We start from the raw sequence: 26,649 nt of genomic DNA, 5'->3' as shown, positions 1-26,649 counted from the left end.
GTGGGTCTTGTCATATGGCCTTGTTGGTCTAAGTGGTCTAAGTGGTGTAGTTGTAATGATTGGTATTAGAATAACATGATAACTGTCAATGTCCACTCTTACACAACTTCATGTTTATTTCACCAAGGAAAAATTAGGAACAACCCGAATGTCATTTGGGTAAAATAATGGTGAAAAAAGATGAATAAAGATATTCTTTATATAAATCTGCCTTTATTTCATACATCTATTAGAATAAAGGGAAATGTTGGTACAATGTTCTGCAGACATAATGGGGGAGATAAAACATGGAAATACATATCAAAAACCAAACACTGCAGAAAATTATACAGATCGCAAGACAGACTGGTGGAACCGATTCAGTGAAATCCTTCACAATTTCAGTAACGGCCTTGGTCTACACAATTCATCCTGTATAGGTATTGGTCACATCAAGCCACCTTAAAATCCAGTTCTGTTAAATAAAATCATAATCATAAGCATATGTTTTAGCTCTTATTTCTATCGAAATCGAAAACTCCACTTTTTTTTTTTATATCATGGTGTCCGATTATTGAAAGCTAAACCGCTAGTGGTGGCCCTGGGGCATAGGCAGCTTAGCAGGGTATGTGTTAGACTGCAGGTAGAGCAGGTCTCGAGGACTTACACAAGATCTCTTTACTCTGCCTTCAGACCCTTCTACTAAACAGATCATTACCGTGCGATATGTCAGCAGATAGCGTCTGCCAAGACGTCTAACCAGTTACCACGGCAGGATAATTTCTGGAACATTGGCTGATTTCCCTGAAAATCCAATCTAGCGACTATCTTGCTTACTGCTGTGTGGTCAGGAATTCTAGAGCAGCTGGTCCTGGATGAATGGAATTTTTTCTCTCTTTTTTTAAAAAAAATTCTAACTTTTATAAATAATAAATTAAATAAAAGTTTTGTCAATAGTGTAAATGTTTTGAAAGTTAGAAAAACAAATTGACATGTGTAATTCTGTATATAAGCAAAGCAGATGAGAAACTTTAATGAAGCTGAGTATTGTATAGGATTGGACTGGCTCACCGCAGTACTGGAAAATGTTCCTGTGGGCCCAGGCTCTGATACAGTATTGCAACAGAGAGCCAAAGGTCTAGTAGAAGACCCTATATGATGATAACATCCCTATGTTAACCAATATTGTGGCTATTAATGATACTTTATGACTGTCATGCAGCAATCTTTGGCTGCTGAATGGAAAAACTGCATATACCTGCAACCTGGGACAGATGGGGGGCAATATTTGTGTGGCGTTATTGTTTGTTTTTTTTTACCCCCCAGAATCAGAAGTTAAAAAATTTTTTTGACATGCCATAGAAACATGTCAAAAAATTGATTGGTTGGGGTCTGGGTGCTGATACCGTCACAGATTGCTAGAAGGAGCAGGGAGAAGCACTTGGTCTCACACCATAGACTTAGCAGAGCACTTCTCCTGACTGGTTCTGTCAGTGGGTGGGCAGTGGAACTCAGCTGCTGAATGGCTGAGCTGCCAGAGCTCACACAAGGAGGCGGCCGCGGGTTGGGTGTACGGGGCGACGCGATCCGGGACCCGGCGCTGGAACTGGGGAGGTAAGTGACCGCCACCGTCTATAACCACCCTCTCGCCGGCCATAGCTTAAAATTAACCCCGGGCCGGAGTACCCCTTTAACTTGTCTCTATAACAGTGACATTTTAAAGCTAACTTAAAGGGATTGTCCACTCAAGGCTATTAGTGTATATAAATACAAAAGAAACCCCAGAGATGCAATAGCAATAGGAGGTACAGTTCGATAGCAATGAGTTTAAATTGCCACAAGAAGGATGCAGGGATCGTTTGTGGTCGCTCGATTATTTATGCTGTGTAAAAGCGATTCAAGCAAGCACTGATCTTACTGATGGCCTAAGATCTGCAAGTGTAAAAGGACCCTTAGAGGGATTATAACATGATGCGTAATATTCCAAAACCAAACATATCTATGAGATAAATGGAGGTTAGCTACAATAGTAACTATGCATAACTGTTTGTGGCCTGGACACTTCTTTAAGGACTTTTTTTTTCATTTAAGGGGAAAATAATTATCTATCTATCTATCTATCTATCTATCTATCTATCTATCTATCTATCTATCTATCTATCTATCTATCTATCTATCATGTTATCCAGTGGTTGTTCCCTTCAAACCTATTTACACTAATGACTTCCTCTTATACGTCTCGTAGACATTTATGTAAATTCTGTTTTATATCTATCACACTGTAAAAAAAGCAATTTTAGAAACAACTTTATCAACAACTTTTCACTACACTGTAAACAGTCATCTGAGTTACAGGAATGGGCATGCAAACCAATTAGATTTTTCCTTAAACTAAACATGCAGTTTTCACCAATTGTTTATTTAAAGGGGGTTTCCAATTTTACGTCAATGACACTTAATCTTTGTATAATAGTAAAGGATATTAGTAAGGTGCAGCTCTTCCTATTTCACAACAAAGAAAAAGCTTAATTTGCCTAAAACTGGAGACCCCCTTTAAATATGGCAGGCATAATGTATGTAGGATAATGTTTATAGTTTATCTCAAAAGATATAACTGATCATTGTTTTCTTTACAATAGAAAGCTCTGTGTTAAGTCATGCACCCTGATTATAATTACTAGTATATTTTATTAGCTATATGTCATCTAAATGTTACTAACTAGAACAGTGTAAATGTGAATAGACAAAAATACAGTGGACGTAGAACACTGTGTTGTATCCTATATACAATATCAACATCTTATTCCTCTATTAAAAAGCAATGAGACCAGTAAGTGCTGTTTTGGGCATAACCAGTAGGTAAGGATACAGAGGCTACAGTATACAGATTGCACAATACACACGTCTCAAGAGGTTTCACAGTACGAAGCCAAGGTAAAATACTGGGGGAGATGTACTGGGCTCCGCTCTTACAAGACTTGAGGAGGTCTGTCTGTCTTCCTTGTGAGCTGAGTACAGCTGCCCTATATTATGCTAACTGACAATATATTTGGTAGTGCTGCTGTTCAGTAGGGTATATCCTTTGAATGAAATGTACTATTGCCCCGGCCATGTTGAAAGCTGCTGTGTGAATATTCATTCTGATGTCGGATGCTATGACTGTCATCAGGCAGAAACGTATGGGGGAGGAGGTTCCTTAGAGGCTCCAGCCACGTTTTCTTCGTAGTGAGGTAGGAGGACCTAAAAAAATAAATAAAAAGATTATTGTTTATAAAAGAGGAGTGACATGGAGCACACGGACAGCCACACATCCATAGTGCTGTGATATCTGTTTCATAAGTAGCAGGACAGTCAGCTATGTACAAGAGTTGCACAGACTCTACATCATGGGTCTCCAAACTGCGGCCCTCCAGCTGTTGCAAAACTACAATTCCTATCATGCCTGGACAGCCAAATCCAAAGCTTTTGCTGTCCAGGCATGATGGGAGTTGTGGTTTCGCAACAGCTGGAGGGCCGCAGTTTGGAGACCCATGCTCTACATGATAGAAGATTTTTAATAGGGACCATTTAGAAATGTGGTGTTTTTTTCCAGTCTGACACAGTGCTCTTTGCTGCCACCTCTGTCTATGTCAGGAACTGTCCAGAGCAGGAGAGGTTTTCTATGGGGATTTGCTACTGCTCTGGACAGTTCCTGACATGGACAGGGGTTGCAGAAGAGCCCTTTGTCAGAGTGGGTAAAAAAATGACACATTTCTTAATAGTTCTTGTATGCAGGGCATACAGGAAGTGGTGTACTTTTTCCAGTCTGACACAGTGCTCTCTGCTGCCACCTCTGTCCATGTAAGGAACTATCCTAAGTAGTAGCAAATCCTCACAGAAAACCTCTACTGTTTGACAGTTCATGTCACAAACAGAGGTGGCAGCAGAGAGCACTGTGTCAGACTGGAAAGACCACATCCCCTTCCTGCAGGACATACAGCAGCTGATAAATACTGGAAGATTTTAAATGTTTTAATAAAAGTACTTTACAAATCTTACAATATAGATAGGGAACAAGAAGCGCTGCTAAAAGGTTAATGATTGTTATTAAAACTATCATTGTCTCAACAGCTGCAGGTCAGGGAATCAGTTACCTGTGTAACAATGTTATATGCGCTATGTAATTAATTTCATATACCCTGTCTCATTAATGATTACAAAACCGAGATCGAACCACAAAGCTCAGCAAGCCCTAAAAGATCACAGAACTATTAGGCAATGCAATGATATCAATAGCCAGAAGTTATGAAGATATATACATATATACATCAGAACATGGTATATGTTATCACTTCTGGATATTGATATCATTGCATTGCCTAATAGTTCAGTGATCTTTTAGGGCTTGCTGAGCTTTGTGGTTCAATCTAATTTACAAATCTGTAAAACTTTCTAAAAAAAAAAGAAAAAAAAAAGCCAATATCTTTTTTTGCCGGAGTACCCCTTTAATATTTTTGTCCAAGCAATTATTTTATGTTTCATTGTATGGTTAAGAGCGCAGTCCCTGTACATGGTTGATACATTCTGTAGACAGATGTCATTATCACAAATGTCCCTCTTTGGCCCTCTAACTGTAGCTAGATATACAATGTTCTATTCTATGACTTTTATTGCCTCTCCGAAGAGCTGCTTGTATTGCAGAGAGTAGAGTGTGCTGTCTGCAATATAGACATATTCTGACTAATGTGGAAACTTCAAGGAAGGACACAGCTGCCGCCTGCAAAACCCCATCACTATTGCTGAGATTTTCCAGCAATGTGTCTACATGATCAATCTCTCACTATAGGATGCGCCAGGTTCATTCGATAGGAGCTTATAATACATTGGGGAGTATAAGTCAGACGTGGGGGGACGCCATTTGTATTACACTGTGTTAGCTGCTGTGTTGATTCATAAGTTCCGTTTCCCCCCCCCCCCCTGGATGTTTGTTAAAGTAGAAAACACCATTAGGGGTTAATAACGCAAGCACAGTCCTCTGAGATGCTGACTAAACTGAAATCCTGGGTAAATTTATGAGTAATATCATAGGGACAAGTTCTGGCTCTGGACTGTCATTAATCTGAGCAATTTCTGGACCATCTCACTCCATATATATTAAAAAGTTGCACGATAAATATCTCTAGTTAAAAAGAAAGTTCTTATAGGATCCAGGATTAAAAAAACATAGCTTCTTTCTTGAAAAAACAGCACCACCCCTGTCCCCAGGTTCTGTTGGATTACAATTAAGTTCCATTCACTTCAATGGAAGTGAGCAGCAAGACCGGCACCGAAACTGAGAACAGGAGAGGCGCTGTTTCTGGAGGAAAGCGGGCATGTTTTTATAAGCTGTGTGTGATTCTAGTAATGACAGAGCCGCGGCGCTTCAAAGAGTCTCCTCGCTGCCGGCATGATATTGAGACATCATGCCTGGCGGTAAAAGAACCCATTGCATTCTTTTCCTGTCCATAAGGTCCGCAAATTTACGGACGTCTGAATGTAGCCTTAGCGTGCTTGAGATTCGCTCATCTCAAGCAAAATTAGTGTGTAGGAGGATTCTCTATACAGGGAACTCCAACATAAACATCTTGAAAGGTGTTCCTTGTCGAAATTTACTTAAAGGGGTTATCCAGCATTAGAAAAACATGGCCACTTTCCTACAGACACAGCACCACTCTTGTCTCCAGTTTGGGTGCAGGTTTTGCAACTCAGTTCCATTGAAGTGAATGGAGCTTAATTGCAAACCGCACTAAAACTGGAGACAAGAGTGGTGCTGTCTCTGGAAGAAAGTGGTCATGTTTTTCTAACGCTGGATAACCCCTTTAAAAGAACAAGAAAGATGTTTAAGTGCGGTTTGTCTACCTTATAACTCTCATCAAGTAAAATCTAAAGCTCTTATTACATGGGGCGATTCAGAGGAGCAAACGAACGCCGACCTGTCAGGTCAGCACTCGCTTGCTCCTCGTTCCCCGCATATTGACGGCGCTATTACACGCGTCGGCAGCAAGCGGGTAAGAGCATGGGGGAGCTGCGGGGGGACTGCCGAGGTGATCGCTAGACCCATAGAAGATAGCGGTGGTCTGCTGCCGCTGCTCCTGTTACATGGGGTGATGGCAGCAGACCACTGCTATCCTCATTGTTGACGTTTCAACATGTGCATCGTGCATGTCGGCTGATCGTTGTCTTCTATGACACTAGGTGATTATCGGCTGTAATTGCCGATATCGGTCGAATATGGACGATAATCGCTTTGTGTAATAGGGCCTTAAGTCTGCTCCCTTATGTTAATATATATTCATAGACCAATAAATTCTGTTTCCTCAGGTAAGAAATGTTATAAGTAAAACATACTTCCATATGTCCTTAGAGAGGGTGCTATTTGACTTGGACCATTTACTATGAGCCAGAGCAGAGAACTACTGGAAAAAGTAGCACTTCATCTGGTGCACGTGTTTGACTGTTATACTACAGTAGTTGTCAATATGCAAAAAGGTCTGCAAAGCCTCAGTTATGAGTCTCAAAACACAGGACTAGCTGGATATCCCTCCAGGGAAGGACCTAGCAGAGGGGTGGCTTCTGTAAGGAGACCACTTAAACCACCATATTAAGTGGCCCCTTCAGTCAATATCCAACTCAATTACAAGTCTGACCATATGACCAGGGAAATACCAAGGACAGGTTTCCATCCACAGACAGCTGTTTTGGAGAGTTGCCACTCGTCAGTGTGGAGCAGGATTCTGGCTAGGAAGGAGCAATGTCTAGTGGACCATCAGATCACTGATCTCAGGGAGACCAGCCAAAGAAGACACTGTCGGCTACTGGTTAAAGCGGTTAATACAGTGATATCCCAGGTGCATTGCCCCCTGGGAAACATAAGTATCCAAAAAGGTCAGAGGACCCTCAGTTACAAGTCTCAAAACACAAGACTAGCCAGGTATCCCTCCAGGGAAGGACCTACACGACTTCTACAGTACTACAGTAGTTGGCAATCCAAAGTTTCCCTCTGTGGTATGAGTGGATCACCAGGGTAGTGACAAGAGATGAGTGCAACTCAAGCATGGTCAATCGTTTGGCATTGGGTTACCGGTGGCTGAAGAAGTTGGATGGTGCCCTAGAAAGTCTGGGAAAACATGAATACAGCCTATGGCCAATGGTTGCTTCCAACTTCTTTAGCCACCAGTATGTAAACGATTGGACTTGAGCATGTTCCAGTTGTGCTCATCTCTAGTTGCCTTGCAGTTTAAAGGCCCATAGATGGGGGTTGTTGTTTGTATTTTTACAAAATTGTAGTGTATAATATTAGTAACATGTAATAGTGATTGATATTGGAATGACCCATCTATACGTTCTCTTGGACACTGGCTGGGTTGCATTTTACCTTATTTCCCTACAGACATGATCCTCCTATTTGGGAATTACTTTTTTTTTCTTTTTTTTTTGCTTTGCTCATGTGTTTATTCTTCCTAAATTTCTGTCTCTTTATGTGACTGGTCACTAGCTATAAATTTAATACCTAGACAGGACAGACCTTCTACCTAAATGAGCCCTTTCTTGGGATTACATCAACATGAATGGCATTTTGCAAGCTACTGCTACTAAGCAATGACCAGAAATAACTTTTCCATTGTAGTTTATGTGTTTTGGGATTGATGACAACACTTCCTTTACCTCTCTCTCGTAGGGGGCCAAATAGTCACAGCATAGTATAGTCTTTAGACAGGAATTAGGTCTTCCCACTGAGGTTAGTCATGATATCCTTGGCTGCACTTGGACAGAGCGTCCCTGAATCAGTACCAGTGGGTAAATAACATGTGTTGGAGCCCGGCGTGTTTCACCAACTGTAAGGCTCCTCAGGTCAGTGTGACTCACTTATCAGGACTATATGAGACTTCACAAGCAGTTCACATACCCATTACTACACTTCACAATAGCCTGAGCATTTTCGTTTTTACGGCCCTGATCATCTTACACATTTTTCTAAAATTCTAAATGTTTATGATGAGCTTCTCATTCTAATGGGCGGAATAGTTCACATTTCAGTGCCCATGCTAAGTTATATAGAGATGGATATTGATGTCTGAAATCAACTGGATAAATCAGTAGGTGACAAGAAAAACATGGTTTGAGTACTAGCAAGTTTTGCAACTTAAGGCTATGTTCCCACTACGTAAAAGTACGACCGTTGTTGTCGATTGCAACAACGGACGTATTTTTACCGCTGTGGAACAATGCCTGTTGTTCTATGGGATCCCGGCCGGAGTGTACACGCATCGTGTGCGCTCCGGCAGGGATCCCATACGCCGCCGCAAACAACTGACATGTCAGTTCTGCGGCCGGAATAAAGTGAATTACGGCCGCAGAAAGACCTGTCAGTTCACACAGTGAAGTGAGCGGCTCCGGCCGCTCGCTTCACTGTGGGCTATGGGAAGCTCTGATGCGGGCATGCGCTGATGCGCCCGCATCAGAGCTCTGCAGCCGAAAATTCATCCGGCCGGTATTTAAGTGAACATAGCCAGGGCTGTATTTACCACTAGGCACCCGTGGTCCGGTGCCTAGGGCAGCACCTTGCAGGGGGGCAGCACCAGGGAGCAGGGGGACAGAAAAAAATATTTTTTTTGGTTTTATTTTTTTAGTTTCCCTCCTCCCTTCAGACTTGCCAGTAAATCTGGTGTCTTTTCCAGGGGGGGTGGGGGGTATGGTGGTATTGGTCAGGTCTGGCATCACCAATAGGTGCGTGAAGATGGGGCGTCTTTAGGTTTAGTGCCTAGGGCAGCAGCAGCTGTTAATACAGCCCTGAACATAGCCTAAAGGTAATGTTAAAATTGTAGCCCAATCTCCCAGCATCATGTTATAGAGCAGTAACAGTTGAGCAGATTGATACATAGATTTGTGGGAAAAGTTCTAGAATAAGTTGTCATTTATTCACGTAAACTTCTGCTTATTCTGGACTAAGTAGTCATGTGGGCGGAGCTACAGATGCACAAAGTTTGGAAAATCTTACATCTTCCTTATAAGAAATGCTAGTCTTAAATGGGTTTTCCCACCTGACATTTACTCCCCATGAAATCCTTCATTTGTTCCCACTTACTAGATAGGTGGGACATTCTAATTGATTGACAGTTTGGGCCAAAGGTGCTCCGATGACTTTGCCTTTTGGCCTAACCACTTATAGCAGCATCGATTCCTATCCCCGCCTCTTCTTTACAGAAACAGCCCATCTCCTGTCCTCAGTTTGGGTACGGTTTTGCAGCTCAGTTCCACTCAAGTGAATGGAGCTGAATTGTAATACCAAACAGAACCTCAGGACAGGGGTGGTGCCCTAGCCGTGTTAAAAAAACCCAAAAAAAAACACTTTAAAATCCTTAAGGAAATTTCCTCCATTATAGTTGCTTATACCCCCAGCTTGTTTCTGTGTTTCCTTATATAGGGAAAGTCTTGGGCACTACTATTTATAGGGGGCGTTTTGAGTTGTTTATGGGGGTCAACAATGTCACTGTTTATGAGGTCTCTGTGATAATGCTTGTAAAATAGGCACTTAAGCTGTCATATTGAGGACATTGCTTCTAGGGTAGAATAGAGTAGCACAAGGACATCTTTTGTATTATCTAGACTAGAGAAGAGTTAAGGTGCAATCAGTTATGGATGCAATGCTGAGCCTCAGGTCCTTAGTGTGTGACATGGTATATATGTTTTATACATTGTATACATACAGTGTTAGGCTATGTTCACACTACGTAAAAGTATGGCCGTTGTTGCCAATGGCAACAACGGCCGAACTTTTGGCGCGGTGGAACAATGCCTTACTTTCAATGGGATCCCGGCCGCAGTGTATTCACATCGTATATGCTACGGCCAGAGATCCCATACGGGGCCGCAAATAACTGACATGTCAGTTTTCTGCGGCCGGAATTCAGTTCACACAGTGAAGCGAGCGACTCCGACTCAGCTCACTGTGGGCTATGGGAAGCTCTGATGCGGGTGCGCGCTGATGCGCCCGCATCAGAGCTCTGCGGCTGGAAAGATCATCCGGATGGTACTTAAGTACTGGCCGAGATGATCCGTCCAGAGACCGGTCGGTCTCTTACGTAGTGTGAACATAGCCTAATACTTTACTATTACTATTACAAATTCAGCTCAGTGCCCTGTGTGCAAAAGATAGGAACTAGACCAAGGACTGTACCAGTACCAGTATATGCCAGTAAAATTATTCTGCTTGTATCGGTACCTGGATCTGTGATGCCCTCCTCCTACTCCAAATAGCTGCTAAGGGGGCTTCCAGTTTAGGTACCGTATATGGTTGTTGTAGGGAGAGGACCTTTGCACTTAGGACCCCTACTTGTAACCCTGAAGAAGAAACCATCACGTAAGGTGAAAGATGTTGGAGATATCCGTCTGGCTCATCAGTGTGTCTATGGTGATCCACCCCTTTAAATATTCATTAATAGTTATAATTAGATTAACATGATCCATGATAAAACTAACAATAAGAAATTAGATTTTAGAATATTGAGAAAAGAAAAAAGTGAAAAGAGCTGCGGCGGCGGCAGGAATAACATGAGATGTGTTATACAGCGTCTATATACAAAAGGCTAATGATTCCGCAGAGGGCTTCTCTCCCAGGAACGCTCTGTTACATTAATGAAATTGAATCCACTTCTGAATAATGCATTTGTGCTTGATGGAAAATACACAGTCTTTAATTTTCAGGCAGACCAGGAGCGCTGGCTTGTACAGAGCTTTGATTAGATGGAAGCCATTCGCAGAGAAGCCGCGGCATGATGTCATAGTCTACTAAAATTAGATCACTTTCTTGCACTTCACTTGTCATTTACAAGACATTTCTAGCTAACAACAATGTGAGATACTGGCCATGTTTGGAATACATATAGTAAGGTTCAGAAAAATACACTTTTATCACTAAGGGCTCATATACATGGACATATTAGGGATCCCAATTCCACAGATCCCAAGCATTACCGCCATGCATCTGAATAGGTTCCCTGCACAGCCTAGTGGGCATAAAACAGTGAATGGGGCACAGCAATACACCACTTCATTGTCCTAAATCTGTGGAGACCCCAGAGGTCATACGCTGTCCTTGAACCACTCTACCGCCACTTGTTTGTATCCACAGCCACTGCTGGGCCGCTTATGCACTTTACTGTTTCCACACGTTTGTTACCCTGAGATGGCTTGTATCTCATCCCCTGATGAGTCTTTTAGATGAAACACGTGTAGGGATGAACGAATTTGCAGAATGTTCTAGTTTGTCACAATCCAAATGTTCAGCATTTGACTCCCAGTGGCTGAAGAAGTTGGAAGCAGCCCTAGTGAGTCCCTTTTTAAGAGGGATAAAATGGGGTTGGGGTCGCCCTTTTTAGGGTGTCCATCCTGCTATCGAGGAGGGCTGGTTTGGGTGCACCCACAACAGGGGCGTTTAGGGTCAAGTGCTCCTACTAGATTGATTAAAAACTGAATTTTATTTAGGGTATCAATCTGTGATTATATGTTTAGTGGGAGTATTCCCCCCCTTTTTTGTCTGTTTTATCTGTGCTTATGATATCTATCTATCTATCTATCTATCTATCTATCTATCTGCCATGCTTCCACCATCTCATGTAAGGGCAGCGCTTACAGTACACAGTCCTGAAGGGCGAAAAGCGGCCATGTTGAATTGTGGCAGCATCACCATGACAACCACAGAGGCTGTATGTAGTGCAGTCACTGACAGTTACAGAGCGGTTGTAGGACGTGTGCAGGTTGTGTTAGTGCAGTGTAGTGACCATATGTGTCCCTATGTTCTGGTTACATGGCCGGTCTGGGGTATATATCACATCTACAACTACCTGTACATGTCATCTCTAAGCTCTGATTATTTAGTGTTCTTAGTGTCCTAACCATAAGCTGCTTGGTCACCAGTCATTAAAGGGTTAATACATCAGATCACTATGGGCACCTGTAGTCACCATGGCAACCGTGACCTGTGAGGACAATCGCCTATGTCGTAAAGAAGGTTCCATAAAAGAAAGGCACCCTGCCTGGATCAGTGCCATCTTGGATGCGCCAGAGGACCTTGAGCTTGACAACTTTACTCTTCCCGACCCTTGGTGCAATTTGGAGGTTCTAGCAGGGGATGGGGGGGGGGTGTCTTTTATAGACAACCCCTTTAACCGAGTCTCTGCCTTCTTGAGAGGTGGACCTGAATCTGTAAGGGAGAAAAGCTACTTCCACCCAGCCATAAGGTGACAGATATGGCAGTCAGATCTCTCTCACTTCAGGTGTAATGTATTTATTGTCATTTTTTGTTGTTATTGTCTGTAAATCATATAATGTATAAATTCTTAAACTATGTTATATTGGAATTACCCCCTAAGCCCAGGGGAGGGGCAGCCATGGCTCCCTCAAGGTTTCTTCCACAGGGGTTTTTTCCTTGCCTGAGTGCTGAAGGGTGACTCTTTGTGAGTCAGGGATGTGCCATTTTTATTGTCATTTGATTTTAAATAAAATTGTGACCATTTGATACCTGATTATAACGTGTTGTGTCCTTATATCGTCTTAGCTGATATCTCTATGAGCTTACCACCAAAATTGGAAATTCAGGAAATAGAGTAATGGGACATACAAGATGGATTCCAAGTCTTGTGGAGCTATACATACACCAGAGGATAGTTATGCACAGGGCACCTTAAAGGCCAGCCCTGTCCGTCAGAATAGCCCTTATAAACAGGCTTGAAATTATTGTTGTATGGCCTGTTTTTATTGTGCTATATATGTGACAGATGCCCCCCTCCTCGCACTGACTATATTCACACAGGGTCATTCACAGGCAGTGTGGAAAATACTCATTTAGGTGTCAGTACTTACACAAACATTCGGGTCTGGTGATGAGTTCTTCAGCTCATGGTAGTATTTTACACATGCGTAATAACACACCAAGGATATCTATTATCACTCTTTTATGAAGCTATTGAGGGTTTCCATTCACAATAGTCCTGTAGACATCTTATAAAAATTTCGAGAAAAGAAAGCCCAGACTTACTGTAGTATCATTGGTGGTTACATAGACGAGGACATCTGAGGAGTTACGGTTGTTGATGTACCGATAGCAGTTCCAGACGCAGCTGATCAAGTAAGCCTAGGGACAAACACAAGTCTGATTGGATGATACGGTTCACAGATACACATGATATTATTACAAAACTGGCAGCGTCTACCTAGGAATTATATAAAGCCTCAGCTTCCTCTGGATATGTATACAATTAGGGCAATACACAACCTGATGTCACTGCATCTGTACCATGCTGGAGGCATCAGTCATACTGTCTTACATCTAAGTGCATTAGGCCACTCTAAAATTATTAGCTAAGAAGAGGAGGTTATATTGCCGACCCTGGTGCTTCCATCAATATGTGGGAAGGGGATGTTTCACTTATTACATTTTATTTGGGTTAACTAGATGCAGGACTCTGGTGCTTCAATTATTACTTAAAGGGGATGTTTCACTTATTATATTTTAGTTCGGTTAACTAGATGCAGGACTAAATGTCAGAATGATGAAATGTCAGACTAAAGCTGAGAAATGTAGTCTACAACATCCCCAGAAAGTACAACCACTTCCTCTGAGATCAATGGCTGACAGGTGAACAGCATACAGAGCTTTATCTGTGTGTACAGTATACTGTGTAGCTATAGAAGTACGGCAGAGCCATTATTAACCCTCAAACCTAATTTAAAAAAATGACTCTGCTCATTTTGCCCCAGTCTATACAGCAAAATTACCAAATGAAGTGCAGAAGGCAGAAAATGTCAGCATACTGCACAATAGAATGTGATTTCCAATAGCAAGATTTGAAAGGTATACCATTATACATTCCCTTTAAAACTATTACAGAATAGATTAAATACCTGATTACAGACATTGGAGGATTATTAGCCAAACAGGCAAGTGCTCCTTTATTGGCTTATTCCATCTTAAAAGTTAGTTTAAAAACAATTGTTTCCCCTTGTAATAGGATCTGTGCGGCAGACACTTATGGAAGGGAAACATCAATGTGTAGTCCTACCCATATGACAATGGAGCCATGTAACAGGCTCCTTAAAGCGAATGTACCATCATTACATTTGCTCTAAGCTTTGCACATGGATAGAACGGCGCCGGCGCGGGGAAGGCGTTGCTGCGGTCTTTTTTTTAACCAAGTCCCGGTTCTCGTGTACAGCGCTGTTCTATTCCCGGGCACCGTCCAGGGGTGAAGCACTGGAGGCAGGCCGGCCTGCCCCCAGTGGGAGGAAACCCCTGCTCCTCTATGACGCGGCTCCATTAGACTCAATGAGCCGCGGTTCAAAAAAAGAACAGCGGCACCAGCTTCCCAGTGCCGGCACCGTTCTATCCATGGGTAATGCTTAAATGGAATGTACTGATGGTACATTCACTTTAAACAAGCTTTGGTTTAATTTATTAGCACTCACATCAGGTTCAGGTCTGCCCATGGTATACTACCCTCAGTCCACTAGTTATGAACTTTAGAAGAAGCCAAACTAACACATGGAAACCTTCCACTGGTCAGTTGTAAAGAGGTACTCTAGCCACTAAAAACTTGCAACAGTAATGGGGAATAGCTAACCTTATTGTGGGGACTGCTTAGAGCTCCAGCAGTCTCACCCCCAGTACATCCAATGGCAAAATGGGGAAAATAAAAGGGGAAGTAATATACAAACCCTACATACAAAGCTTCATCTGGTTATGGTTTGTATTCACGGGTTCTAATACATCATGGGAATTCATTTTAAAATGTATGTGATAGAAAAGCTAACAGAGCCATAACATGGTGAGATTACTTTGAGGACTCATGAAGGGAGCGCCAAGTCAAGAACTGTGCCATAAAAGTGTTTATACAAGTGTTGCCTGAACAGATGTATAACCTCAGGACTGCGTCCAAACTTTCATAGAAATGAATAAAATCACGGTTCAAGATGTAATCTGGGCCAATAACACAGGGGGGGGGGGGGAGTTTTCTTTAGTAGATTTTGCATAATGACTGAAAATTAACAGAATACATTTTAGCCATACCATACATTTTTTACTTTTAGAAAAGTTATGGGGCCCCCTTGAAAAGCACTTGTATTCTTGTTTTGTACTTATTATGGTGAATTTTTTTTTTCATTATAGGTCTTTATTAAAGTTTTTGCTTAGATTTGCTGCCACTGCCTCTACAGTTTAATGTGTGATACTGCACTTTATCAGGGGTGTCAAACTCAAACAGACAGTGGGCCAAAATTAAAATATTGGACAAAGTGAACGGCCAACCTTGATATTTATTGAAGCCTGCGTGTTGCGTTCCTGGCACTGTCAGAGCAGCGTGCGGCATTCCTGGCACTGGCAGAGCAGGGCGTGGCTTTCCTAGCACTGGCACTGCTGCATGTACCAGGGTCCTATGGGGATGGTTTGTGGTTTATTAATCTAGCTCCTCTATGGCAGGCAGTGCCATGGACGGTATGTACAAAAGTGACATGGTCTCCAGTGGTGTATTAACACCTGCACCCCATTATTTCCCCTATGCAGTAGGTACTTCCATATTGGTGTCCCATAAAATAGTGCCCCAGACAGTTGTTAACTACCTTAATAGTGCCCCACATGGTAACCACTCCAACTATTAGTGCCCCACATAGTGGTTTGCTTCTCCTCTGTAGGTTAATGGGCTGGACCTGCAGGATGCACCTGGCTGCTTCCTGACACCTGAAGCATGGTCAAACATGCTGCCTGCGCTGGATGCATCCTGCAAAAGATTGTAATTTAGGTGGCCCAAGCGGCCTTCTGGACCACCCATATTATAATTAGCTGCACTGTCCTATCAATGGGCCAAATCTAGGAAAACAATTTATTTCCTCTGCGGACCAAAAATAATGGCACTGAGGGGTGGATTTGGCCCCCGAGCCAGAGTTTGACATGCCTGGTCTATATGATTCTCCCCTGCAGGTTGCCTTGCATCTACTCTCCATTTACAGCTATGTGAGCTGTGCTCCAGGGATTCTCTCCCCCCGTTAACTGGCGTGCAATTTCTTCCAGCTCCCTGCAGCTATTTATATCGCTGACTGCAGAAAGTCCGTCTGATGGCTGATGAATTTATCATAGGAAATTAGTGGGGAATTTATTATGAAGACTACTTAGACAGTTGATTCATTTTGCATTCTGGATAGATTTCCGTACCCATAGGGTTATATAGGGCATGGACACCATTAAGGATTTTTCCTAAAGGGTGTCCATGCCAGAAAATAGGCCAGGAAATTATAGGACATGTTCTATAATTGTCCAGAATTCTGGCACGGATGCCCAATAGAACCCTATCCGGAATTCTGGACAGCTCCGGATGTGCATCAAGAAACTTTCCGAAATTAGGGATGCTTTGCTTGGCAACCTAGGCCAGTGCCGCTGGCCTTTTAACTGAATGCGCTCCTAAAGGAGTGCACATAGTTAAATGTTGTGTTTTGTTTGACAGGGCCGGGGGGCTCCCTACCCTGTCAATCACTCTTATGGGCAGAAGCAGAATCATGCCTTCAGCCACAAGTAGCTGCTCTCTCCTGCAGCAGGTCAATATGTTTTTTGTTTTTTTTCCTTCTCCAACACTGATGGTTTCCTAAAGTCTCCTGAAAGGCTTCCTGATCAGTGTTTCCTGACTGTACAAACGGGCACGGAAGTGTGAAGGGGGCCTTAGTCTTATTCATAATCATTCTTATTTATCAGTATTGTTATGGGAGTGAGGTGGTTATCATCCCCTATTGATGGTCTACCACCCCTGATTGTTCTTGACTAAGCTCTTTGCTCTTTTTAGTATGGGGGAGCCCCAAAGGAAAGATCCTCAAATTCATATCAATATATTGTGATAAATGCAGAGAGTCTGGGTCCACACTGCAGTCCACTTGATCCACGTGGTCAACCATGTTTTTGTGTACACTAAAAAAACAGCTCTGTTTTGATTGTTTTTTTTAAATTTATAATGGAAACACATTTGCATACATCCCCCCCCCCCCCACATAAAAGAGATATGTTAAATAGACTGCAAAAACACAGTGTAAACCCAGCCTAAGTGTAAAAAGAAATTAAAGAATTGCTAGTGTGGTGACCCCCTGGGATGTTGTGTTGCAGGATCGGCCGGTCACATGCTAGGTGGTGAAGTGTGGCGCTACTCCGGTGATGGTTGGCCGAGATACAGCCGGGCCTTAAGATGTTATGTTGGGACGCCAGTGCCTATTGGGTTGCTACCGGGTCCCTTGGGATGATATCACGGTTGGCCAAAGTGGTGTAGTGACCCTCCCGGACTATCGGAACTGCCACCCACAGAAAGGGGAAATGTCCCAAGGCTGTAGTGTACACTGTCGTGTGAGGAGAAGAATCACAAAGTCTCTTTATCACAAATAATCTCATTTTTACTTGAAAGGTACTTGTGTGCAGCAAGTTATACAGCTTCACTTTGACAGGGTATGGTAGATAGAGTTCCTAGGCCTTAGCAACTTTGCTCTATCCGGATCAGTTCCTTGCTTACTGCTGTCTGTGGATATTGTCCTGCACTGACAGCGTGGGTTGGGGTTGTCTCTGACTTGTTCTCTCCTGTGAGGGTTTAACACTGCATAGTGTCATGTAGCGTTACTGAAAAGAAACTGTTAGCTGTGTCTTGTCTTGCTTCCCACCCATACGGGGATCTGACTAAGACTGCTCTTCAAGGAAGGGAGACCTGGCAGACCACAGAGGGACCACTGTAGAGAGCTTTCTAGCTTGTGTCCTTCCTCTACAATGTCCAACACAAAAGACCTATACACTTCCTCCACCGATCTAAAGTGCGCTGTGAGTGGGTAAAGAGTGCATTAGAAGAAGTAAAGTGAGAGATATTAGGACAGAAGAAGAGAAGATTCCTATAGGTTCACAGATCCAAGTGACACACAAATAAACAATAACCTTTTACATACTTCAGCCGTGCAGCATCTGAATACACATACCTAATACAGTGACATCTAGTGGCGAACCTTTATCATTACCTTAATCACCACATGCATACAATAAGTAAAGGCTTTTATGAAAGGTGTAACAAATAGCAACACCCGTAGCTGATATATAATAAGAAAACCCCCTGCATTTAGACCCCAGCTGTCCTCTATAGCACAGCACGACCATCAACACTTACCTTAAAAGCCAAGATGACACTAATAAAGAAGAGAATGATCACAACAAGGCATGTGGGATTTACCGAAAGGATCTCCTCCTTGTAAGGAAAATTGGATGGCTGGAAGATAAACACAATGCAGTTAGAGCGGGGTCCATCAGAAAACACACGGTAATAAATTGCATGTGTCAAGCATCCTTGCTGAGAAGAGTGTTTCCAGCTGCGATCCTTCACAGTATAAGACATTAATGCTGTAAAGGTCTGTTAGAGGCCAGAATTATATTAGGAAAGCAGAGTTATGGGACATGTTCACTCTTATTACATTTATGTAGAATAAAAGCTTTTAAGCCTCGAGAGCTGCGCTCTATAGAGACATTCAGGGCTGACGCCTTATAGTGGACCTGTCAGTGTAAGATAAAGGCAGTGCGGGTAACATTATGATAAAGGGCCTCTCTACAAGCCTCATCATTCCAGCTAATAACTAGAACAAGGACCAGAAGAGAAATACAAATAGGAAGTCATATTCATTTATACATGAACTATATGTATACTTATACACAGATCACAGATGTCAATCACTGAGTAGCACCGCCCACGTGACTACTTAGCCCTGAATGAGCAAAGATTTACATGAATAAATAAAGTTATCTTGGAACTTTTCCCCCAAAAAACATATATCAATCTGCTCAGCTCCTGCTCTATTATATGATGCCTGCAGACTGGATGCCCGGGGCGCTGAGATGCTGGGTAGGAGCCCTTGTCTAATAAGTAATAGTACTCTGCCGGGATGTGCGTAGAAAGCATAATTTCTTGAACTTCTCTTACTCACATTTAGATATAGCTTTGATATCTGACTGCCTTCTGCCTACACAATATCGGAGACCGCCATGTGAGGTAGTACGAGTCCTAGGCCTTTGTCTCTAGGTTGCGCTCCCACTGAAGACTATCCCCAAGTGGAGGAGCGTGTGTCAGTAAGGTGCCTCAGCTGTTAGAATCTTCGCCTAACTGGGGATCAGTCCCTCAGCCTTTCCTTAGGGGGTGACTGTCCTGACTGAAGAAGTCCACAGCATAGACAAGGGTTGTCCTATTGTCTGGTTACCTCGCCTCTAGGATTCAGCAGTGCCCCCTAAACCACAATGGAGGACCAGCAGGCCATTGCATTTATGTTCTAATAATCAGGTATTAATCTGAACAACAAGTGGTTAGTACTCCATTTTGTCTGCAGGGCCAGATGCAGCTTTTCAGATCAGCTGATTAATGGGTCGGAGTTTATTATTATGAGCTGACTGTACCGCCCCCCACCTTCCCAATCCACCCGTCCTTCTCGTCTAAGTAGATACACATTAGCCCTTTTGGCATCTATAGGTTTAGCTGTTTGGGCACATTATGTATATATATCGCTGTTTATAGTGCAGTCCTTGTAGGTGCCCTTTCCACAACTAAGAACAAACTTTTGTATTAGTCCAATCCGAATAATTACATTTTGTCCAATGCAGGAAACTATGTCACTTTTTGGCCTTTATTCAAGAGACTCGGCCAAGCAGACAATGAATGGGCGACTCATCAGTTGCAGTTATTAGTACGCCTATGCGCAGGCCTGATCTATGATATCATCTGACAATTACCCGATGCACAAAAACTCTGAGCATAGGTAAAGATATGAAGTAGAAAGACATAATACGGTACATAAAAACCTACAAAATACAATGATAAAAAAAATTACTGTAAAAAATGTTAGGACTGGGCACCCATTTGAAATTTTTACCACATAGTTTTGGGGGGTTTATGACTAATCCTGAGCATGCAACATTTGATCACCAGTGGCTGAAGATGGATGCAGACCTAAAGAGCCTTTAAAAACGTGGATACAGCCTATGGCCTATGACTATGATCCATTTTTTCCAGGACTTCGTAGGGCTGCATCCAACTTCTTGGAACATTGGAAACATATCTTACATTTGCATAATTATGAGACGGTAAGTATTTTCCAACTGCAGGTCATGACATAAATTCAGATGCTACACACTGTAACACAGGTGTATAAATATAAAATCAAAAAGAAAATAACAAGAAAACATGTACATGTCTTGTATATGTTTTCACATTCAAATTAAACCAGTGTGTCCCTCTTCTACTGTAGAGATTGTGAGCTAACAAAGCAAGTCATATGGCATAGTTCATTGCGGCAATGCCTTGGAATATCATTACAGCATTAAAACGCACTTAAAAGGACCTGAAATGGGTTTCTACAAATCCTATGTAGTATAGGTTCCTTCACACTTTTCAACTGCATTCGTGTCCTGAAGATACAGATGTAGTTGAAAAGCAGTGCTTACCCAGGCAAGTTGCGCCTCCCTCCTCTGTAGGTGCACCACCAGGGATTTATAGGGGATTCAGGGTGAATTATATTGTATTAGTTTGGATTAGTCTTGTCAGGATAAAGCATATTTTTTACCTGGGAGCTTAGTTCCTTGGACCGCTCCGACCGTCCCTCGTGCCGGCCGCTCTCTGCCGCGTCATCAGCTGCTCAGCCGCAATTGGCTGAGCACAATTATGCTCAGCCAATCGCGGCTGAGCAGCTGATGACGCGGCAGAGGGCGGCCGGCACGAGGGACGGTCGGAGCAGTATATATATATAACTAGTTAATGGGGTGGGCACCTAACCCTATGTAGTCCTGGCAGCACTACTGTAACCACGCCTCAGTAAAATCCTGCACATGCCCAGAAGACTTATCCTCCTCATACATGCATACTGGCTTTGTGAGTCTTGCCAGTGGCTTTTCTCCTACACCGCTGCTGTGGCGCCCTCTAGCGGGCTATATAAGTTATTTATAGGAATTAAATATCACAATTAAACACTCACTCCTCCTCTATTCCACTAGACATTAGCAAATGACTTCTTTATTTGTACCTGACTTTCCACAGTTACCTGTCTATTACAGCCATCAGCGTAATATAATCTATCGTCTCCAGGAGGCAAGTGTAGTCTGTTAGTTAAAAGGCTTACAGTGAGTGAACAAATATCTGTTGAAACGTTAAAGGGGTTATCCAGCGCTACAAAAACATGGCCACTTTTCTCCAGAGACAGACCCATTCTTGTCTCCAGCTTGGGGTGGAGTTTTGCTGCTCAGTTCCATTGAAGTGAATGAAGCTTAATTGCAAACTGCACCTGAACTGGAGACAAGAGTCGTGTTGTCTCTGAAAGAAAGTGGCCATGTTTTCGTAGCACTGGATAACCCCTTTAATATTGCCTTAGGGTACAACTGAAGAAAGAACTTATCAGAGGGTCGCTTGACCTTGACATTGATGATATTAAAACTTTTTTTTTTCTCACTGGAATTATATTTCTCAGATGCAAAGAATGAAAAAACCACAATATGATTCAGAATTTATCCGGTCTATGGTGTTTCCTCTAGGACTCTGCAAGCTAAGCAGTAAAGCTTCAGCTACAATTATGTTATTGCTGCACTGATCTGCGCCAACACTCTAGAGTAGTATCGGAAGAACAGCCAAGAAGATCACATTGCCTGGACGGCCCAGACTATCTACCGCTATTATGTACGGTTACTGGCCGCCACAATCTGCAGATGCTCTTTCGAAGACTTGGGAGAACAATTCATTAGCGAGACAGGAACATCATCAGAAAGGAACAGCTGGTGAGGAAAACACTTTCACAGTCTTCGCTTTTTTTTTTTTTTTCCCTTTCTCCTCCTCGTCCTTCAGATGGTGTGCAGAAATACCTTGGAGGTTTTTTCGGTCACTTAAAGGGGGAAAAAAAAATTGCCAGGATCTGCTGTTTTCTTCAGCCAAGTACAGTATGTCTCAGTCACACCCTGGTCATGTGACCTGGTGATGTCATCTAAGTATAAACCGTGGCGGAGAGACAATGTTACTGTTGGAGAAAACTCAATATTCGAAGAGAAAAATTACATTGGATTACACTTAAGGGAATTCAAGAATAAAAAGCGAAAAGTCCAGGTGCTTTATATCTGTGATACACTGCATGTTATATGAGTACTGATATCAGGGGACAATGCTATGGAGGGTAATTGTTGTAGCGGTCATTTTAGGTAACTCAGGATAGGCTGTTGTGTGCGTACACAAGTAGTTGTACTAGTTCTGGATGTTACACACATTTTTCATCAGTTTTCCCCTCTGCATCGTTCATCTCTAATGGTCAGTTGACCTTAAGCTAGTGGGGTAGACAACATCTATGGTGTCTCCCATACACTGCACACACACACGTAAAAGAGTTTTCCTATATATATACTGTATATATATATCACGCCTTAAGACCTGGTAGCAGAAAAAAGGACATTATAGAGCTGTAGCTCTAGACACTTGGAACAGGAACAGGTCAGAATACAGAGGAGTTTAGCAGAAACAGCAAGCAGACACCTTTGTTATATATGCAGGAATACAACAATGCTCAGGTACGGAGGGCCAGGCGGACCTAGTTTAAATAGGTGCAAGGTGCAGATGGCTCTGGATTGGCAGATGGCAGTAGCTGCTCCTATAAATCCAGAGCAGGTGGCCGTATGCGCACCCTAGTGGCAAGAGGTGTCATTTTTGGAGAAGGAGGTAGAAAACACCGGAAGGCACAAGCAGCCCCAGGACGAGTATATAGTACAGCAGAGGAGCGGACAGGACAGTGGTGGTAAACAGGTGGAGGACCTGGATGGCACTGCTTCTGGTGAGTATAGTCCAGCAGCGTTACACATGTCGATTCAACCAAAGGGGGGAGGGGTTGAAAGAGCATGGTGTTGGAGCTACATTAAAAAAATGTATTCACTTAAGTGCTGCCCCCTCAATACTGCCACCCTAAGCACTGGCTCTTGGGTGCCTATTGGCAGATACAGCCGTGAGCATGTAATCTGATCCTTCAGTAAGCTGATCTCTGTCTGTCTCCTCTGTCAAGAAATGTAGGGTGATAAAAGGGTAAAAGAGCATTTTTAATATGGTAACATACTCTAGAAATGTCATAATATTTGCTTGTGCTATTTATTTATGCAGTTAAGAGATGAGCGAATACGATTCGATTGAGTAGGTATTCGATCGAATATTGCGGTATTCGAAAGATTCAAATACAATCGAGTAGTGTGACGAATACGCGGGAAACATTTAAAAGCCCTCCCATCGCACTTGGCGCTTTTTTAAATCCAATCACCATGCAGGGAGGCGGTGAGGGACCCTGGGAGTACGCACGCAGCGTGAAAACGGCGTCTACCCTCATTGGGTGGCTGAACCACATGACCTTGAATATTTAATAATTGACTTCCACCTCTCAGATGCGCTTTTAACCTAGTCGGGGAGAGTTCTTCGAGCAGGGAGAGATAGGTTTTAGTAGTAGTTTTGGTTAGGCAGGATTACTACAGAACCCAAAAGTCCTTTTCATGGCTAAGATCAAGCAAAAAAGTCATCTCTGAATCAAAAGCCCTTCTCAGTGCTAAGAAATAGATGATATAACAGCAGCATCAGCATCAGCAGGTGTATTCATTCCAGTACCCTGTGTGTACAAGTGACTTATAGTGTCTCTGGTTTAGCCCACTAAGGGCACGTAAACGTTATACATATTGTGCCAGTTGCCAGGTATAAGGCACATGATACCTATTGTGCCAGTTGCCCAGTAAAAGGCAAGTGATACCTATTGTGCCGGTTGCCCAGTAAAAGGCAAGTGATACCTATAGTGCCAGTTGCCTAATCTCTGGTCTTCTGCGGCCTAGCGTTCGTACAGCGTAATGCGTGATACGCGTGAATAACGTGACGCTCTACGGATGCACATTGGAATCGTGTATGTAACGCTGCGCACGAAATACGAAGGAAATGTGTGAACAAATATTTTTCCTTCGCAACTGCGGAAAGTGGCATTAAACTGCGATTTTGGGGTGTTGAGTGCACCCAGGCATGCCCCCCTAATGTTCCAGTGTCATTCCGGAGGTGTTCGCATCATTTAGGGAGGTTTTATGGGGGACTTGGTGACCGAAGTGGTCGAATTTGGATTTCCAAGTGCCTCGATTTTTTTTCCCATAGGCTATAATGGGATCGAATATTCGTTCGAATAGTCGAATATCGGTGCCTATTCGATTCGAATTCTCGAAAGTCGAATATTTCACTACTCGCTCATCTCTAATGCAGTTTATTGAAACTATAGTGTATAAACCATGATAGAGTCAGGCTACACTTTGAGGTGAGAAGTCATTGTGTTGTATGACATGTACATGTCCATATTAAGTAGCCAAGCCAGAACATAAGCTGTCTTCTTGGCTATAAAAACATTTGCGTAGCATTGTTGGTTTATATGCCAGTAATAACTCGGGCTGCATTTCCTTGTGAGTAGGTTGGAACATCTGTTTTCACCATTGCGGAAAAATTCAAATTACGCCATAGATAGACCACACATTGGACGTCGGCTCCAAAGATTAACTTTATGCCCTAAGATTCCATTCTGAGTCTAATAACAGATATTGCAAATGGGCAGCAGAGTTCATAGGGACAATGATATTGTTATGTTGACTGAGAGAGCAAGCCCTTAAAGTGACACTGTCACCCCTTTTTTGACTGCTCTACACCGGTGTAAAGTATAAATTTAGCAGTTTTCATACCTTATTTTATATCATACGTCATGGTGCTTGTTCCAGTAACAAGTGATTTTTTATCATCTGCAGATTGTGCCACCTGGGCGGGGCTTCACGGCCACAGTGCCACTTAGCCCCACCCACATCACCACCACAGGCCTCCGTGACCCCATCCGCCCCACCCCCTTGATGGCCATTGGTATGGTCCGACCTAAAGGGGTGTGTGGTCTAGACCTTAAGGTCGGCACGTTCCAATGGCCATCAAAGGGGTGGGGCCTAGATTGCTATGATGTCACAGAGGGGCAGGTCTATGTCAAAGTTGTGGGTAGGGCTAAGTGGCACTTTGGTTGAGAAGCCCCACTGAGGTGGCACAATCTGCAGTTGATAAAAGATGACTTTTTACTGGTAAAAGCACCATGACGTATAATATAAAATAAGGTGTGAAAAATGCTAAATTTACCTATTACACCTGTGAAGAGAAGTCATAATGCAAAAAGGGGTGACAGTGTCACTTTAAAGGAGTATTTTAGTCAGGTAAAATACATATTGAATCATCCAACCTCCTGGAAGATAACAATTCGTTCCATACTTGTTATTATCTTTTCAGTCTTCTTTCCCCAGTTCTGAGCTGCTGCTTTGTGTTGAAGGCAGACAAAACTGTGTGTGAGCTGTTCACATAGTCTCCCCCTCCTCCTCCCTCCCTTCCGAGACGGCTGATGTAAACAGTGTCCCTGGCAAGCTGTCACCAGCAACTTGACCTCAGATTAACCCTCCGTGCATTACAGAGTACAGAGACAGCCGACCAGGGAGGCTATTTACATGAATCATCATGGAAGAGGGGGGGAAGGATGGAAGAGGGGGAGGGGAGGATGGAGATAAGAGCAAAGACGGAGAGAAAAGCTCACACACAGATTTTTGTGTCTTCAGCAGAAAGCAGCAGCTCAGAACTGGGGGAAGAAGACTGAAAAGATAATAACAAGTATTGAATGAATTGTTAGTCTCCAGGAGGGGAGATGATTCAATATGTATTTTATCTGACCAGAATACCCCTTTAAGTAGGAGTAGGAGAGTTCCCATAGCAGCAAGACATCCCTTAGCTACAGGGTAGGGCATAACTAACAGATTGGTGGGGGTTGGACTGCTTGAATCCCTGACGTTCCATAGAACACATGGAAATTTTGCCTTGCATGTTCATAGCTTACACTCCATTCATTCTCTATGGGGTTTCATTGCCAAGCACTGAGCTGAAATTAGAGCACCCCTTTAATTTTAATGCAGATTTATCATTCTAACCACCTATGTTCCATTTAAAAAAACAAAACACTTTTTAGCGCACATTTTAAAATAGCGGCTGCCCGATGCAGATAAAACTAATTGCCCATTTTTTTTTTTTATTACTTAGAGGAAAAGTTTTACCTAGATTTTTTTCAACAAGACAGATAGCTCTCCTCTCAACAATTAAGTGCAGGTGTGTAGATGTATAATGCTCACAAAACTGCATGGAAACTGCTGTATGCAAAGATCAGCAGTTTCTGGTCTGTTCGGATCTGTTAACAGCATTTAAAGGCATGCATGAGTTTTCTGGGCATGCTCTGTGACCTGTGTAGAGGTCATCGAGCAGGGAAGGGGTGGCTGAGCTCTAAGCTTCAGCTATTGTGAACTGGTGGATCCTGTGTTACTGTTTCTATATACTGGTCTCACCTTTTACTGTAGTCCTGTTTGTGATGATAAGGAACACACTGGTGAAGTTTTCTCTACAGAACAGGAAGTCTCAGCTAACTGTTAGGCTTAGTGGCCAGAATATTTTATTTTATTATTTTATTTTAATAGTGGCCAGATTTTATTATAATACAGACGGTAAACTGAAAAACTAGAAAAACATCATAAAAATCTAAAAAAAAAAAAAAGAATTTAACATAAAAACTTAA

General features: G+C 42.7%; 1 protein-coding gene across 1 annotated transcript in view; it reads right to left on the bottom strand.

Moving 5' to 3' along the window:
* Positions 1–258: 258 nt before the first annotated feature.
* LAPTM4B (lysosomal protein transmembrane 4 beta) overlaps positions 259–26,649 on the bottom strand; it is a 61,367-nt gene continuing 34,976 nt past the window's right edge. Inside the window, exons 5-7 of the mRNA XM_069959880.1 lie at positions 18,168–18,266; positions 13,034–13,129; positions 259–3,219 (exon numbers count right to left, since the gene is read on the bottom strand). Of these exons, the coding sequence (XP_069815981.1) occupies positions 3,145–3,219; positions 13,034–13,129; positions 18,168–18,266 (270 nt within the window). The 3' untranslated portion in view covers positions 259–3,144. The remainder of the gene's footprint in view (positions 3,220–13,033; positions 13,130–18,167; positions 18,267–26,649) is intronic.

Source organism: Dendropsophus ebraccatus, chromosome 2 (assembly GCF_027789765.1).
Source record: "Dendropsophus ebraccatus isolate aDenEbr1 chromosome 2, aDenEbr1.pat, whole genome shotgun sequence".
NCBI lineage: Eukaryota > Metazoa > Chordata > Amphibia > Anura > Hylidae > Dendropsophus > Dendropsophus ebraccatus.
The sequence above is the reverse complement of the archived record's forward strand: the minus strand, read 5'-3'. Positions and strand labels throughout refer to the sequence as shown.